The sequence below is a fragment of the Eubalaena glacialis genome, chromosome 5 (assembly GCF_028564815.1).
Source record: "Eubalaena glacialis isolate mEubGla1 chromosome 5, mEubGla1.1.hap2.+ XY, whole genome shotgun sequence".
Lineage (NCBI taxonomy): Eukaryota > Metazoa > Chordata > Mammalia > Artiodactyla > Balaenidae > Eubalaena > Eubalaena glacialis.
Genome location: NC_083720.1, coordinates 116,453,581 through 116,471,937, shown reverse-complemented (window position 1 = coordinate 116,471,937; position 18,357 = coordinate 116,453,581). Strand labels below are relative to the sequence as shown.

The 18,357-nt window shown below is 32.7% G+C and overlaps 1 protein-coding gene across 4 annotated transcripts in view; it reads right to left on the bottom strand.

Annotated features, from left to right (window-relative positions):
* LRBA (LPS responsive beige-like anchor protein) overlaps window positions 1-18,357 on the bottom strand; it is a 776,641-nt gene that overhangs the window by 223,986 nt on the left and 534,298 nt on the right. For all 4 annotated transcript variants that reach the window (XM_061192552.1, XM_061192551.1, XM_061192553.1 and 1 more), the window contains exons 41-42: window positions 3,222-3,339; window positions 985-1,087 (exon numbers count right to left, since the gene is read on the bottom strand). In XM_061192552.1, the coding sequence (XP_061048535.1) occupies window positions 985-1,087; window positions 3,222-3,339 (221 nt within the window). The remainder of the gene's footprint in view (window positions 1-984; window positions 1,088-3,221; window positions 3,340-18,357) is intronic.

The following is an 18,357-nucleotide window of genomic DNA, read 5'->3' as shown; positions in this document are numbered from 1 at the left end:
CTCCCTCCCACCCTTCCTATCCCACCCTTCTAAGTGGTCACAAAGCACTGAGCTGATCTCCCTGTGCTATGCAGCTGCTTCCCACTACCTATCTATTTTACATTTGTTGTTTATGAGTTCTAATAGCTTTTTTTCTTTTTAAAAATTTTGCAGTTTCCCTGGTAATTTCAAATTAAGTCATGTATATATACTGATAAAGACAGTTTTATTTCTTCCTTTTCAATCAAGATGGTCTTTAGTTTCCTTTTCTGGTAATGCCTTTTTGTGGATTTGGAATTCAGGTAATGCTGGCCTCACAGAATTACTTGGGAAACTTACCCTTCTTTTCTATTATCTGTAAGAGTTTTCCCAGAAATTATATTACTTCTTCATTAAACATTTGATAGAATTTGCCAGTGAAACCATTTGAGCTAGGAATTTTCTTCTAGAAGATTTTAAGCTACGAATTCAATTTCCTCTGTAGAGTTATTAAAGTTATCCATTTTCGTTAGTGAGATTTGACAGTTTGTCTCTTTCATGGAATCTGCCCATTTCATCTAAGTTGTCTAAGTGGCATAAATTTATTCATAATATTTCCTTATTTTTTTTTAAATATCTATAGGATCTGTAGTGATACCCCTTCTTTCATTCTGATATTGGCAATTTGTGTCTTCTTTTTTTCATAAGTCTGGCATAGATATTTATTACACTTATTAATCTTTTCAGAGAAACAATTTTTCATTGCATTGATTTTTCTTTATTGTTTTTGTTTTCCTTTTCATTGATGTTCTGCCTTTGTTTATTATTATTTTTTCAGATTAGTTTAATTTACATTTGTTCCTCTTTTTCTAGTTTCTTCAGACAGAAGTTCAGTTGACTCAAAACAGTACACTAATAATCATCATTTACAATGAAGCATAAAACAGAAGGTCATGCATTTCAAAACAAATTAGAACAAATATTAATACAGATTATTTTCCATATTTTTCACATATAAAACAGCACCTGGTTTGAAGCAATCCAAAACTGGTTCCAATACCAACACGAGGTAGATAGTTAACCACTTTCTTTACTGTTGCAGGGTCTGGGAAGTTGAACATTATAGCAACTAGGAAAAATAATTTTTAAAAGTTAGAATGAAATATGATTTTCTTTCTGGAAAACTGACTTCTTGGTCCAATAAAATGTTTACTCTTAGTTCAGGTATCTTTTAAATAGAATTCTTACCGTATTACTTTTATTATAGTATATATCAAGTTTTAGCATTAATATGCTGGTGATGATACTCATTTTACTCATGAACTACCACAAACAGTTCCTTCTCTAAATACTGTCAGAACTAATAACAACTATTGTTGCATTAATGTGACATGAAGTTGAGATTTTATCGTTACAACTTCAAATTTGCAAAATTGAATTTTAGCAAGTTAAAAATGTATCTGTGAATTTCTATAAAGACCTTTAAATTTTTAAGATTATATATTTAACAATCTAATACCCAAAAGTCTACATATACAGCTAATAAACTGTCAGCTGTACTTACTACTAATCATCAACAGCTTAAAAAAGTATTCTCTTTACAATCCTTATATGTGTATGCTTTGTATGTACCTATAATGCAGAACAATGTGTGACCTGAAGAAAAATTTTTCCTCTCTGGTCAATAATCAATTTAAATGCTTTTTAATCATTTCTATCTCAATAATTACACATTTTGAGAATATCAATAAATGTACATCATATATATAAATATATTCAGCATATAAATGTTAATTTATGACAGTCATCTATAAATTTATCATCTATAAATTTATCCTTCTTAAAAAATATGAAAATAACAAAGTCATAAAATCATGACAGAGAATTTAGAAGATATTAATTTGGTTAGTCTTGAAATTTTAATTATGTTAACTTCTGTATCAGAACCATAAATAATCTACAAGTACTCATCTAGAAGATGATCCTTCTTCTCCACCTAGCCTAAAAAAATACTACAAGCCAAAAAATTTTATCAGTGTTAGTGCAATTTTTAAACACAGGCTTTATAACATGTTTTAAGTAAATAATTACATGATCATTCACTAAACACCTAAAATATATTTAGAACTGTCATATACATATCCAACATAACTTTTTAATAAGCATTTCTTACATATCCACTATTACATTGAATACAGGGGGGAAAAAAAGGAAAAACTCAGGTTATGGCAGGTGACCAAGGCCATGAGGGAAAGGAAATAGAAAAACACACAAAGATACAAAGCAAGGATGCATGAGAAATTTCAAAGAAGGAAAATAAGTGAAGATGAGCAAGTAATAGATATTGTAAGGTTGAAATCCCTTTGGGACAGCAAGAATGCAGACTGAACTAAAGTGTGAAACATTCACTTGATTATTTGCCTGGACGAATAATGTTTACATTAGAAAAAGAGGTATGTGTGTGGGAGAAGACCAAATATGGAAGGGAAAAACATCTTTTCCTAAAGAAATCTGCGTTCCCTAAAACACATGATTTCATTAAAAAAGAAAGTATGTATGGAATATACATTATGTGTAGATTTTTTAAATGATAACTTGTAGATTATAGAAAGAGAAAATAAGAAAACTTAAATCTATTTAAATGAAATGAGTATGTACAATAAATCACAAGGTTTTACATATTCTCCCTTGTACGCCTCCACTCATACCCAACGATGCTTTTCCTTCAAGTTCACCTTGTCTCTCTTTTTTGTCTTAATGAATTTCACCAAGTTCAATTCTAAACCCACAAATTGAATTTTAGTTCTTTCAAGAATGATGTAATACAAAGCAACCAGGACAGTTCAGTACCATTTTCTGATGGTCCCTTTATAAATGGCAATAGATTAGACAAAAAATTAAATAAATGTATGAATCATTTGATTACCCTCTCCCCTCTCGAAATGCAACCACCTTCCAGAAGGAGTTTAAGCATCAGAGCAATATGAAAACTCTACGACTGATTAAATGGGTAGTTATCCCCCATATTTATAAAGCACTGCACTAATTTGTGATTTGGCCAGAAAAATAAATTACTACAGATATTTCTAAGAGTGACCAAAGGGGAAAAAACCATGAAGATGCACGTGGTTCAAAAAGAGGTCAGTAGGACAGAGAGTGGGCTACAAAATTCTGTCTAAATGGAAACAATATGGTATGTTCAAAATGAAATCTTAAGGAGATGGAGGTTAGCTTTGTAACAATATACGTCTGCAACATATTACCTCTGTTTGCCATAAAGATCTCCAGGGCTGTATTTTGCAAAAGATAACGACGAGAAAAGATCGATCGTATCTCTGTGAACAGCCATTTTCCATGCAGCCCTTCTGTATATGCCAGGATCTAGTGAGGAAAAAAAGAATCCAGAGTAAGTAACAATAGAATTTTTTTGTTCTTCCCCCCAATTAAAACAGAAAAGTCCCTATTAAGAAAAATAATTTCTAAGAACTGAATAGTTATTGAAATAATTTGGAGGGTGACTAAGAAAATAGATTGCAATTCATGAAAAACGATGTTTAAATGAAAAAGCAGAACAAAATTGTAACACATCTATTTATAAATATATTTGGGGGCCTTTTAAAGCAATGATGTAGTCTACTGCTTTTCAGGAAATACATATTGCATTACTGATTGAATGATTTTTGAGTCATATTATAGAAAGCAAAATTTTAGACAACCCTTAAAAAGAAGACCTCAAAAGAATGTCCTACATGCTTACAGATGACATATAAAATTCAGTTTCATATAATATGATTATAACATATCCAGAAATACTTTTTACATACTTTAAAATTACAAATTTAAGATCATAACTTCAAAAAATCACACTTATAAGGTCACTGTTAAGGCAACAGTCACTCATTCAGAAAGCACAAAGACTGACTGTATGAGAGGTTAAGTATCATCTTGTCAGCTAGGCTAAACGCAAACCTGCGAATGAACTCAGCATAATCTCTCTATGGAGTAGGAGGTTGTCAGAGTGACTTGTTACAATTCTTGTCATCCTATGTGACAGACGCAATGGCTTAGAATCTTTGCCAACTCAAAGTAATCCTGTCTTTAGTCCTAAGCCACATTGTTGCTTTGTTATTCAAGTTTTGTTTTTTAAAAAGTTCATTTCAAAAGCTTAATTATGAAGGTGTTAAATGAAAACCAGAACTGGAATTTCTCCACACTAGTACTTCACAGAATATTAATGAAGAAAATGAGATGTATTTGCTATCAAACACTGATGAAAATCCGTGACAGCAAATTAAGTTAAACAACTAAGATAAATTTCTCAAAAGTAACCACCATTAAAAAATACAAATAAAATGACATTTGATTATGATATTGCATTGTAAGGACAAAGACAGGATAAGCAAAGAGAGGAAAAATAATGAATAGTAAGAATGTATCCTACGTAAATGTTCATTTTTGATTTCCATTTTCTAGATCTTAATTGTAAAATAACTACATTCCTCAATGCAAAATACAGGGGGTTTTTTTGGAAAAAAAAAAGAGAGCAACATTATTTAACTCACCAAATATGTATTTAGATTTTTCTACAGAAATTATTCTATTTCTGGTACCACAAAATCTAGAAATGAAAGACTGGGTACAATTCTTAGGCTCGGTGTTTTTTGAAAAAACAAGACAACAATTCAAAGTCCCAAATAACTAATCACACTTTCAGTTTTAAAACAGGTGATAGAGAAAATCCTACTATCTCTTTCATACAATCAATACCTATGTAAGTAAGATCAAGAGAAATTAGGAGAAAAAGAGAGGAAAAAATATCGGTTCTACTCTCAAATAGTTTTTTAAACCAGAAGTCACGTGCACCCCTTTCTCCGACCACAACCAGTAGCTCCAAGGCTCCAGAGTCTGCAGTGGCCTCTTGACTGGTCTCTCTCCTTCTAATCTTACCTGGAGAATCTACTATGACCAGAGGAGCCAAAAAAAAAAAACTTTTTAAGTATAAATCAGATCATATACTCGTATATTTAATACCATCCAGTGGCTCTGCATTACATGCATAATAAACTCTGAAGTCTTTATAACTGTTTATAAAGACTTATATCTGGGACTGTCTGATGAGCCCAACTTATTCTTCCTCAGGGCCATTATACTTGCTTTCTCCTCTGCTTGGAATGTTCTTCTCCCAGATCTTCATATGGCTGGCTTATCCTCACAGTCACGTTTCTGCCCAAATGTCACCTCCTTAGAGAAGCCACAGGATCTAAACCCCACTTCTGCCACTACTGCCTCATCCCACCCCAAACTCATCAGATTTCCTTCATAACACTTACCACCAGAAATTACAATATTTCCTTGCTTGTCTATTGCCTCTCTTCAGCACTAGAATACTAGAATCTAAGTTCTATTAGACCAAAGGCTTTGAATGCACTCTATTTCCATCTTCTAGAACAAGGTCTGACACAAAGTAGATGTTTTGGAATGATTAAATGAATCAATGAATGGCAACCAGAATTCCATATAGGACCCACATTAATTTTTGGGGGGGCCATATGGTATTTTCCCAAAATTTCAAGTAGTTGAAAATACTTGAGAAAATGGTTATTTACATAAATATTCAGATTTCTGGTTTCTCGGGAAAAACTGGAGCATCTGTCAAACCTAGATCTATATACGCCACATAGTACAACTGGCATGCAGTCTCCGTTTTGAAACAGTCTCCACTCATTCACTCATTTACTATCTGTCTAGTTTCCATTGGTATTTGAGTTTGCCATACTTATCAAGTAGTAGAGAATCCAATCCATGTTCTGTAACACTTGTAGCCCAATCTATCCAACTATTAATAAGGAAAATGAGACTTAAACAAGATAAATACTTAATACAAAGTCCCTTGGGAAGTTAGTGGCAAAGTCTGGCCTCCTCCCAGGTTTTCTAATCCAAATGTCCAGAGCTTACTTATATACTACATTGTCACATTTCTAAAAAAGGGTTTAAATGTTTGTTAAACTAGAACTCAACTCATCAGAAATTTTAATCAACTACATTTGTTTTCCTGTACTTGTGTTAAAAGTGAAAGAGGAAAATCAAACAAAAATAAACAACAAAGCATTAGGCTTTAAGCTCTGTCATGTGCTAAAAATATCACACACTGGTCTGAAAACTCTACCTCTTATATACTAAAAAGCTATACAACAAGTATTGTTGCTCATAATGGTGATGCCAATCATTGCAAGATCGTGGTCATGCAACTAAAGATTTAATTATTTTCTAGACTATTTCAATTACTAGCAGAAGTATACTAAAACACTGTTACAAGATTGTTCATGTAATAGTTTTTCAATCAATCAAAAAGTTCAATTTATATCCAATTCCTTTAAGCAGTATAGTTATTTTAAAAATATACTTGAAATATAGCAAGTGGTATGGTCCTTTAAAATTTGTTTTATTACCAAATGTCAAACATACACAAAACTACAGAAAATGACATAAGCCCCATGTACCCATTACTGAACCTTAGAAAATCCTAACATTTTGCCACACTGTCCTATATATTTTAAAAACTTATAAAGCATTACAGATAATGTTGAAATTCCCATATATAACCCTTCCTGATACCATTTTCCTCCTTCATCAGAGCCAATCACTATCCGTGTTTTGAGGTTTATCATTCCCACGCAAGTTTTTATACTATTAGTACATATACATCCACAAATGATATCCAGAATTGTTCTACATGTTTTCAAACCTGATATCAATGGTATCATACTGAATGTTATGACCGTGTGCAATCAGAGTTAAATATAAGCAGGTAAAGTAGTGTTTTAAAACTTAGAGAAAAAGAAACAGGAGGAGAGACAGAAAATTATTTAAAATTGCCAAAGCTATCAAAATTTAAAATCTTACACACAAAAAATTAGACTGACTTAAAAAAAAAAGTAACAAATGAAATTCTACACCTATGGTCAAGATAGTGGGATTTAAAATAGAAACAAAGAATCTCTTAACTAACAGAATTACTAGCTGAAATTGATATAATAACATTTCTTTTAAGTATTCATTAGGAAAAGGTGTCAGTACTGAAAAGCAGCTGAGGCCTAGCTCAGCAAGAGGTTTATTTCTTATTGGACTGGTATATTCCTGGTCTGAGGCTTCACTTCAAAGTCTCTAGAGTTCAATTAAAACTGGATTAGGTAGAAGCAGACCCTTCTTTGGGACTTTCTGTTCACTGAAACTCTACATACACTGACAGCACCCTAGACAGAGGTCTAGCCCTCCAATGAATCAGTTGCTATGGAAACCGTATCATTACCATTGCTCTGCAGTTATGACCACAAGTCTTGAATAGCTTGAAAGCTTAAGTCCTCAGCACTCTCTTTGAATGTTTACCACCTTGTTTTCATATCGTTAGTATTATTATTAGTGAATTCAACTTTCATATTTTAATAATTTGTTTGAACAAAGATAGTTTATTGGTTAAATGTTGACATAAGGTTGTAGAGAGGGAAAAAAGAAATCAGTATTTAATATATACATGTATATATACTCACACACATATAAAAGCATATATACTATTTCTTTACATTAAAAATATCAAACATATTTTCTTTAAAATTTTTATCTGAAAATTGTGACTCTGAAAAAGGATTTATTATTTTGCCTGAATAGTACACAGTTTTTATTCTACACTTCAAATAGTATACTATGAATACATGGGAAAATTTCTTCACCCTGTTGCATTAATTGGCTTGAAAGCAAAGTATTTTTCACCTTTAACCATTCATTTTGAAAAGCTAACAAATTTATCCAAATAACACTTTCTTCTGCTTTCTCATCCTCATGAAAGAATAAAAAAGAAACCTGCATTTATTGCCCAACTGCAAGATACTCTTATTTACTGAATATCAGGTATGTTCAAAAAATAGATTTAAAATAGTCTCTGAAAATATAGCCATATTTGTTCCACTTAAGTAAAAAAAGGTTTTGTTTTCAAAATCCACCCTCAATAAATATAAAATGTTTTCAAATTCTTTTTAAAGGGAAAGATATTAAAAAGTGATCGAATGTTTTAACCTCAAAAATAAGAAATATTTACATGGGAGTCTGCACATATAGAATCAATGAAAAGTGTTTTTAAAAACACTATTCTTAATGTTTACAGCTAGCACTGCATATCTTAGTCCCAAATATTCACCAATTTTTGGAAAGGTTTTACTCTTTCAGAGAATTCCACACTGATTTCTGAAGAATTCAATAATAAAAGTAAAATTAGATAAAATATACAAACAGTACTTAAAATTTCATAACAAAACCATTTCCAAAGCATATGGATATATATTTAACATTAAGAAAAACATTTTAAACTTAGCATACAAAATATAAACTAATCATGCCATCAGTTAAATAATGATACCACAGGTAGAAAATATTCATATCCCATTTTCATGGAACATAATTATAAATTAGTCATAAGGATTATACCTTAATATGGGAAAACAGTAAATATTTGAAATATATTTAAAATGAAAACACATGTTAAAACATAGACACTAGTCTAAAAATAGTCTATCAACTCACCGCTAAATACATGTGCAAATATGTTTTATTTATGATAATTGCAATTTTACCAAAATAGTTTAAAGTAATTTTAATCGAGTATTTTAAATTTGTACCACTCTATTATTAACATAGTTTTTGGATTTTGCTGCATGTAATTTTCTCTGAAACTTGATACCAAAGCATAGCATTAAGTTTATTCTAATACTGAATTCCAGTTGGTTTAAGGATGTACTTCATCATCAACTATATAAATGTTAGTAAAGTTTTTAAAGATATATTCTTAAAACAAAACTTAGAGGTCTTTTCGAATTGAAAAATGGCATATACTTGACTCTGATAGAAATTTTAAGATGGTAATTTTGTTATTTAATATATATCCATGAACACATAGAATGTCCCCAAACTTGGAAAAGAACAGAACAGTGACAACAAAAGTATAAAAGTTATGAATACAAAGAAAATTACCTTTAAAATTAATTATGAGTCATTTGATATTTTTCATCTATATAGTAAATTTCCTCCTTCTGCTTACTAGTTCTATGATGCAGTACAGTGTTCTCCTTAGCATTTTCATGGGTGACAAATTCAATTAAACATATTCATTACTCTAATGTTCTATTTGGCAGCTTAGTCAGTATGAAAAATTTTAAATATATAAATAAAATGCTATGTGACCTCTGTATTGATTGGGCTAAAGTGGTTTTAGCCTGGGAGTGGATGATGGGGCAGCTGGGAGGAGCAAGAGGGGAGCATACAAACACATACACTCTTAGGTTTTCTCTTCCAATTACTGAGGGAGATGATAAAACCACAGCAAATGATGTATCAGCTCATTTTATCTTATCGCTTTGGGGCTAGGTGACAATGAAGTTCATATTTCACTGGCTCCCATTGAAGATTGTGAAAATTACTTGCCCTCATGACCTGAAATTTCACTAGAAGACAGAAATTTCTCTTCTGCAAAGTAATGCAATTTTTCAGATGTCAACCTTTAGCCCAGCTTTAAAAATTAATTTCATTTATATTAACCAATGATATTGATATTTTCACAGAACGCTCTTTGATACATAAAGCAATGACTGGCAAATTGATGTTGCTTTAGATGGGTAAAACTCTTTTATTTTAAGCTGCTATGGCAGACAGATTTATGGCAAACTGAAATTCCCATTTCATAATTTAATATTTGTGCTGGAGTAGTGCACCTTTAAGCCCTTGGCCTGTAAATAATTCAGACTCAGTTGGTTCTGTTTTATTTTCAATATTCTTCAGCTTAAAAATAATTTGCATTCTAAATGATGTATCATAAAGCCACCTCTTATTGAACTAACATTTAGTATATATCCTAACGAGTCAAAAGCCAAATATAGTAATGAATAAGCAGAACAAAGAAGGTATTTATCCATCAGCCAACTAATTTTTAGATTTTTTAAAATTTAAACTATATCTCCAATCTGATATTTTTTTTGAAAGAAGAACCCAGATACACCACCAAAGGTTAATAAGGAAGAATAATAAGCAACATAAATGCATCTTACTTTATTTTTCATAACAGTACATAAAGAGCTAAGTATTAAATTTTCAGAAAAAGAGTAGAATAAACTTAGATAAGTACCTGAATTAAAATAGAGACATTTGGATTTGGAGGTACCTTTTAAGATAAAAATATAATAAAAATAAAGTCACAATGTCAGTTTTATCATGAACAAGATGTGAAAGTGTTCCATATGATTTTAGTATAGAGATACAGAAATTACCTTGAAATTTGTACAAAGAAAATTTTAAATATTTTGGAGTAGTAAAAATGTTACTAAAAAATATACAGTCTGGTACCTTATCAAGTTTTTATTACCTTTATCCAGTAAAGAGTTTTGTCTAATTCAAATGCCTTGAGAAAACAATCATTAGACCAATACCCTTCATTTTATTAATGAGGTAAATTAAACATAAATATGCATTAATTTATGCATTAATCTATATTCAAAATTAGAAAAAGGTCAAAAAAGACATTTCTTTAGTTTAGCTATTTTCTCCCCAAAATGGTTTAATACCAGTCTGCCTAACTTTCTATTCCCAAAATCACTTTTGCATTTTTTATGCTAACAATATCCGTATTATTTTTTCTTTAAAAATATTTATAGTTAATTTTCCTCACATGTATGATATGAGGAAATGGTAATATAAATAATACCTTATAATTTTTCCATTTAGATTGGAAAGATTCCTAGTTACTTCTCAAAAACTTGTGAGAATGACATGCTATTGTCACTGAATTCAAGTTACAAAGTGTTTTTAGCTATTATTCTGCACACTGACTCTCTAAAGTCATGAGCTTTCTATTCCTGAACAAAGAGTTAAATTTAAATCAGCACTAATAAAAAACCACCTAATTTTAAATGTGCTGGAATATTCTATAATATATACTTTTAAAACAAGCAATGGACACAAACTATCTTCTCAATGCCAATTCTTACTTTACGAACTCAATCTCAATCTCAGATTGGTATCAAACGCCCTCCCTACATACAAGAACAAAATCTTCAAATTAGAGCAATATCAGCCTGTACCTAGACTACTTATCTCTTTGTAGCAGATACAACATGGTTTAGTCGTTGGAAGATTCTCTGGTGACTAACCTATTTAAACTAATTAAAGGGAAAACCTTTATCTTCAAGAAATTTACTTTTGTTCTTCAAACACAACAGAGAACAGAAATAAAAAGCAAAAGGAAAAGGAAAAAGTTACATTAGAACTTGATGCTAAAATCAGGACACTTTCTTCCTAATTAGAGGGAAATACTTTTCCACTTTATTTTTTTTAGCTTTCTTCCTCCTATTAAGTACTCATCTTGTTTAGCTGGAGTCAATTATAAATGACTAGTATAGGTTCTTATTTGCTTCCATGTTAGAGTATGAAACTAAATACTGTGCTCATATTCAGCTTCAGATACAATCTTCCAAAAAGCTATTTTTTTAAAGGACCTATATTACAGAAAACATTATGAGTGCTATTTAAATAAGATTTGAGGGTTAACATGATTTCACTGCATAACTCAATAACACTGCACACCCTCACTAGATTGGAGTTCCTACTTCCTGGAGCTTTTTGAGATTAGGCCACTGGTGTTAGTCATCTTTCTATTCACATACCAAACATGGTGCCAGGAACATGGAAGACACTGACTGATGGATGGAGAGTCAGCCCAACCTCACGAACTACATACAGTCTAAGATTCTGGGAACACATGAACACAAACATAGCACAAAGCAAAAAGGGACAGAAAAATGAAAAGGAAAACTACAACACAGCATTTTAAAAAAAAATTAAATTCAAGGGTCAGCATATTTCAACTTCTGACCAAGAGGGAGTAACAGGGACTGGATTTACCCTTGTACACAAAAAATATTTAAAACAGATAGAACATGTGGAAAAAATTGTTTTTAAGAGATGAAACACCAAGCAGTGAAAGACAGTGATCTCTGAGAGACAGGAAAAAAAAGTGGTGACACCACCTACTGCCCCAGCTCTCTGCCAGAGGAGACTCTGCAAGCCCCAGAGCAGGCAGGAACACAGTGGTCTCTCGGAATAGAGAAAACAGCTTGAAGTACTATGAGATCAAGGGGGCTAAAACTGCAAGATAGAGTAGCAGATTGGAGAAAGCTGAAAAGTAGCAGAGCTCCTGAGATCTGCAGTCTTCAGGTGAGATCTGATCAGCTTAAGAAAACAACCTGAGACCAGTAAAAGAATCATTCCCCCAAATTACAGGGAACAATATGCAGAGCCCACACAACCAGAGCAAAAAACAATCTCATAATTCATCGAGCACTGGTTAGAGTACTCAGAAGGGTTTTGCCTCAGTAGAGGGGGAAATATTAGCCCTAGGCTAAATGCTGCTCTGGTCCTGCCTAACAAACCTTAACAGCAAGATCCACATAGATCTAACCATTTCCAAGGTACATAATTGTATCTTAGAAAAATGGATTAAAATATTTATAGCATACAAAAATATCCACCACACAACAGGGTAAAATTCACCACAGCTGGTACTCAATTCATAAATTACCAGGCCTGAAAAAAAATCAGGAAAATATAACCCATAATGAGGAGAGAAATTAATTAATCAAATGACACAAATGATAGAATTATTGGTAAAAGACATCAAATTGGACAAAGTAGATTTTAGAGCAAAAAAACATTAATAGGAATAAAGAGGGTCATTTCATAATAATAACAGATCATTTCATCAAGAGGTCATAATTATCCTAATGGTTTCTGAACTGAATAATAGAGCTTAAAAAATATATGAAGCAGAAACTGAAAGAACCGAAACAAGAAATACACAAATCCACAATTATAAACAGATTTCAACATTTCCCTTTCAATAACTGATAAAGCAAGTAGATGGCACATCAGTAAGGATATAGAATACTTGAACAAGAACACTGAACATGAACTGACATCTACAGAACACTCCATCCAACAACAGTAGAATATACATTTACAAAGATAGAGCACATTATGAGCCAAAAACCAAGTTGCAATAAATTTAGTTAATTCCAATCATATAAAGGTATATTTTCTGACAACAATGGAATTAAATTAGAAATCAGTAACAGAAAGATTTTTTTTTTAATTCCCGAAATATGAAAACGAAATAGTATACTTCTAAGTAAACCCATGGGTCTGAGAAAAAAAATTAGGAAGTATTTTGAATTGAATACAAATGAAACCACGACATATAAAAATTTGTGGAATGGCAGTTAATGTAGTACTCAGAAGGAAATTTCTAGCACTAAACACCTATATTAGTGGGAAAGAAAAAAGGTCTCATATCAATGATTCAGCTTCCACCTTAAAAAAACTAGAAAAAATAAGAGCAAATTAAACCCAAAGTAAGCAAAAGAAAAGAAATAAAACTCAAAGTGAAAATCAATGAAACAGAAAATCAAAAAATAGAGAAAAAATAATCAGTGAAACCAAACACTGGCTCTTTGAAAAGATCAATAAAATACATAAGCTTCTAACCAGACTGATCAGGCAAAAAAAGAGAGAAGACACAAATTACCAAAATCAAGAATGATATCAGGAATTATCAATATCAGAAGAGAAAAAGCATCACTATGGATTACACAGAGACTAAAAGAATAATAAGGGAATATTACATACAACTTTATACCACTAAATTGGACAATTTTTATCAATGGACAGATTTCTTGAAAGACACAAACTACTAAAGCCCCCTCAAGAAGAAACATAACATGAATAGCATTATATTTATTAAAGAGATCAAATTGGTAGTTTATATCTCCCCATAAAGTAAACTCCAGGGCCAGATGGCTCCACTGGTGAATTCTACAAATATTTAAAGAAGAAACAGTACCAATGCTATACAAACTCTTCTAGAATATTAAAGAGGAGGGAATACTTGCCAACTCATTCTATGAGGCCAGCCTCACCCATATATTACAACTAGACAAAAGCCTTATAAAACAAGAAAATCCAAGGTGCAGTCTCACTTATGTATGTTATTTCTTTGTCTTAAGACATTATGGATACTCTATAAAATAAACTCAAACTACCAAGAGAAGTTTTCCCACTCCTACACTTTCACAAATTATCCCTGAATGTACCCAACTGTCCCCTACATTTCTCAAGAATGTCTACAAAGTTTCCTTTTTTTGTGTATTCCAATTTGACATTCTTTGGATTTTAGTAGGGTGGCTGAATTCTCAGCCCTCTCATTTTACAGTGAGGGATTTCATCCATAACCACTGCTTCTAATACCAAACCACACAGGAGTGCTAGAATCTAGTGATAAGACATTAGAGGTGATTACCTCTACATGGGACAGTTTTGGACTCATATCCAACCACTTACTAGATACCTCCACAACAATATCCTCTAAACGGTCAAATTCAACATATCCAAAAATGAACTCATTATTGGCCCCTCAGGAGCTACCATTAGTCCATTACACACTATTTTGCTAAAGGGAATCACAAAAACCACACAGAAATCTGAGTCATCCTAATGCCTACATATCATTCCTTTCGACCTCACTCATCTCTCAGTCAACAAGTTCAATAGATTCTATCTCCCTATCAGCACTTACATCCGTCTGCTCTTGGTAATGTACACTGAAATCTACTTTAGAGCAAGTCCTCATCATATTTGAATATTTTCAGACATATTTCATGCTCCAACCATGTCACACAACATACACTCATTCAACCATGCTATGCTGTTTCATGCTTACATGCCTTCCATGTGTTGGTGGTCTTATCTGGAAAGCAAACTCTTAATGAGCTTGGTAGAGGAGGTGGTGAGGGTGCTTGTATTAGAGTAGTAATAGACAGTAATAGCAACAGCAACAACAAATACAATTTAATTAGAGCTCGCTATATGCCAAGATCTATGTTAAGTGCTTCATTTCAATTAATTATCAAAATGGCATTATGAAATAGATATTTTCACCATTTTATAAATGAGGAAATGATCTCTGAGAGGTTAGATGACTTAATCAATATCACATAACTAGTAAGTGGTATAGCCAAGTCTATCAGGCTTCTAACACTGTGCTCTAAGCCACTACCTAGTACTTCCTCCACGGTGAAACTCTCATCCTTAAAGCCCAAGCCAAGGTTTTGTAAAACCTCTGACTTCCCAAGCAGATGCAACAATTCTCTGTTTTCTGCTATCACAGGCCTAGTACAAATTCCATTTATTTGTAATGTATCCCTTACCAGACAATAAATTTCCTTAGGTAGACATACGTATTACTTATTCCTATAAACCTGGAGTACCTAGTACATTATATAACTGAATGAATGTATACTCAATGAATAAATGATGAAATTAACTATTTCTGCTGATAATTATTCCTTATCGCCCACTCCTTGCTTCCATAATTAGTTTCAAAACTAAATAGAAAAGAGATCTCTAGACTTTGTAAAATAGTGAACTCTGTGTCTCAGCTCCTAGTAACGGCAGTTAGTGGGGCCATAATCAAGGTTAGCAAAATTTACTGTTCCCGGAGAGGGTGGTTAAAATGACCTCTCATAAGTATTAAAAATTTATTATTTGGTTCACTTTAAAAGGAATGTATTATAAGAACAAAAAAGTGGACACTCTTCCAGAAATTGGGAAAAAATCCTATAAAAGTATCATTGCCCTATGATGAATTATCAGCACCTAACAGAAGTAAAAATTTTCTAATACCTCACCCCCCCTCCAAAAATTCTGAACAGATATGTAATATGAATTTTCTATATTATCTAAAAATATTCAATTCTGCTATAGAAGATAAGGGAAAAAACAGGATAGATGAAAACCAAAAGAAACATTAAACACTGAGAGCAAGGTATGAGATACAGGCAAAATTCACAGGCTATGTTAAGTAGAGATAATGAGTAAGGACGTAGCTTGTGAGAGAGACGTCTCAAAAGGTGTTAAACATGTACAATAAATTTAAAGTTAGATACCTGTTAAAGACAGTATATTGAATGTATGACAGAATAAAGAAGAGTGTAACAGACAGAAAGAGATTGAAGGACCAAGTCATAAGATATAATCATGACAACTTTGTTTTGGGTGTTGATATTTCTGCAGGAGTTCAGAGCGAGGCAAAATTGCCCTTTTGTTCCAGACATTCTTTTCAAGGATGTTTGTATAGAGAACAGCCTTGGAAGAGACAGACAGTGTCTTGCTTCAGAGCAAAGGGCAAGTTTGTTTACTGTCCAGTATAATAAAGATAATGATGACCTTTGGGGCAAGGGCCAGACTTCACTGCCCATTGTAAACATTTTGGGTTCCTAAAGACTGAGGTTGCTCAACTGGGATGTAAACGCAGTGGGTGCACAGTATCTGCCTGGGCTTTTTGGCTTAGTCTGCTCATACTGCCATAATACAATATCACAGACTGGGTGGCTTAAGCCTAAGAAATACATTTCTCACACTTTTGGAAGCTGGGAAGTCCAAGGTCAAGGTGCCAGAAGATTTAGTTCCTGGTGAGAGCTCTCTTCCTGGCTTGTAGATGACTACCTTCTCACAGTATCCTCACATGATAGAGAGCGAAAGAGATTGCTCTTCTTCTTCTTTTAAGTCCTATCACATTAGGGCACCAAACTCATGACCTCATTAAAACTTAATTACCTCCTAAAGACCCTATCTCCAGATACAGTCACAATGCAGGGGCGGGGGTGGTGGTGGTGGGGTGGTGGTGGTGGTGGTGGTTAGGGTTTCAATACACGAATGAAGGACACAATTAAGTCCATAGCACCCCTCCATATCACCTCGAGAAACTTGGGGGCAAGGGGAACAGACATTAACATGATGCTTATTCTCTTCATTGTGTTGTAATAAAGGTCTTTGCCTCTGACCCAGGTGTCTCATGTCTTCTGCTAGCATTCAGGAAATTTTGGCAAGATAAACTGTTACCTTGCAAGTAACGTAAAATTTCAGGTCCATGATAGGTCTCGACACTCTGGAAGACAACTATCAGGCTTAAATGTGATAAGGAGCTATAACACATTTGGCTGACAGGAATGCGAAGAAAAGTGTATATTGCTGGTGAAAACATGAAATGTAAAACCCCTTTGGAAAGTAGTCTTACATTATTTATTAAAAATAAAGATAGCCACATTTTTCATAGTGACATAAACAAAAATGGTAAACAAGACTATGAAATCCAATGTATGTCATTAGGAAAATGGTTGAAAAATTATGATACATCGTCTTCTTCAGTTACTGAAAAGAATGAATAAAACCCACATCAGCTTGACTTGGCTTGAATATCCAGCATCAAAATATAGTAGAGCGAGAAAAACAATATACCAAAAAGCATTTATAATAGGATTTCATTTCTGTAAATCAATAAAAAAATTCACGAACAGCACAAAAATTTATATGAAAACAGAGAAAAATATGAAAGGATACATATTAGATTGTTAATATATGTTAGGTATGGAGGGAGATGATCTGTGGTGAAGGAGATGGGGCTGAGGAGAGCCAAGAAAAGAGGGGGAAAAGCATGCCTGAAAATAAAACACACATGCAACAAAAACAACCACTGAGTTGATTACATTTATTGATACAATAAAACTATGTAGGTATGCATAAAAACATTTATTAAAATCTGAATGAGAAAAGGTACGTCACCATTTTCTAAATTTGTTGACTATGTTATGTTATCAGTTTTTGTATATTGTCATGGAGGACAAAAATGACTTTTTCTTTCCTTTCTTTCCGTAGTTTTCAGAGTTCAACTTATTCACTTTTTTTCTCCTTTAAAGTTTCCAAAATTCTTTCTATAGATTCTTAGAGTTCTTCATCACCTAGGACCAGCCTGCCTTCCTGCTCACTGCCTTTAAAGATAAGAATACAACTCCTTTCAATTTTAAATGCTTTACTCCTGATTTCTGTCAATTACCTCAGGTTCAGGTCACGGTCCTTCACAGTCAATGGAGTGAAGACTTGATTTAGAAAAGGTAACTGAAAACCAACCTGGACCTCAGTAATCATCTCAGAGCTCACCAAACCTTTTTTCTTACCCGCCTATTTCTCACCTCTGTATACCTGTTATAACAATGAGAGCAGAACAGGAATTTACTGGGGTTCAATGAGTATATTTTATTTCTGAGGATCAATAGGCTAAAATACTTATCTATTTGACCTCTGCCTCTAGCATTAATAGTAAGATTTGTTCATATTTGTCCATGTGTTTTTATGTTGATACAAATATAGACCTTTCCTAGGCGACGTTTTTTTCTTTGGTTTATTTTACTTCATTCATAATTTATATCAAAAATAGCAACCTTTAAATGAAAGCAAACTAATTCCGTATAAGAT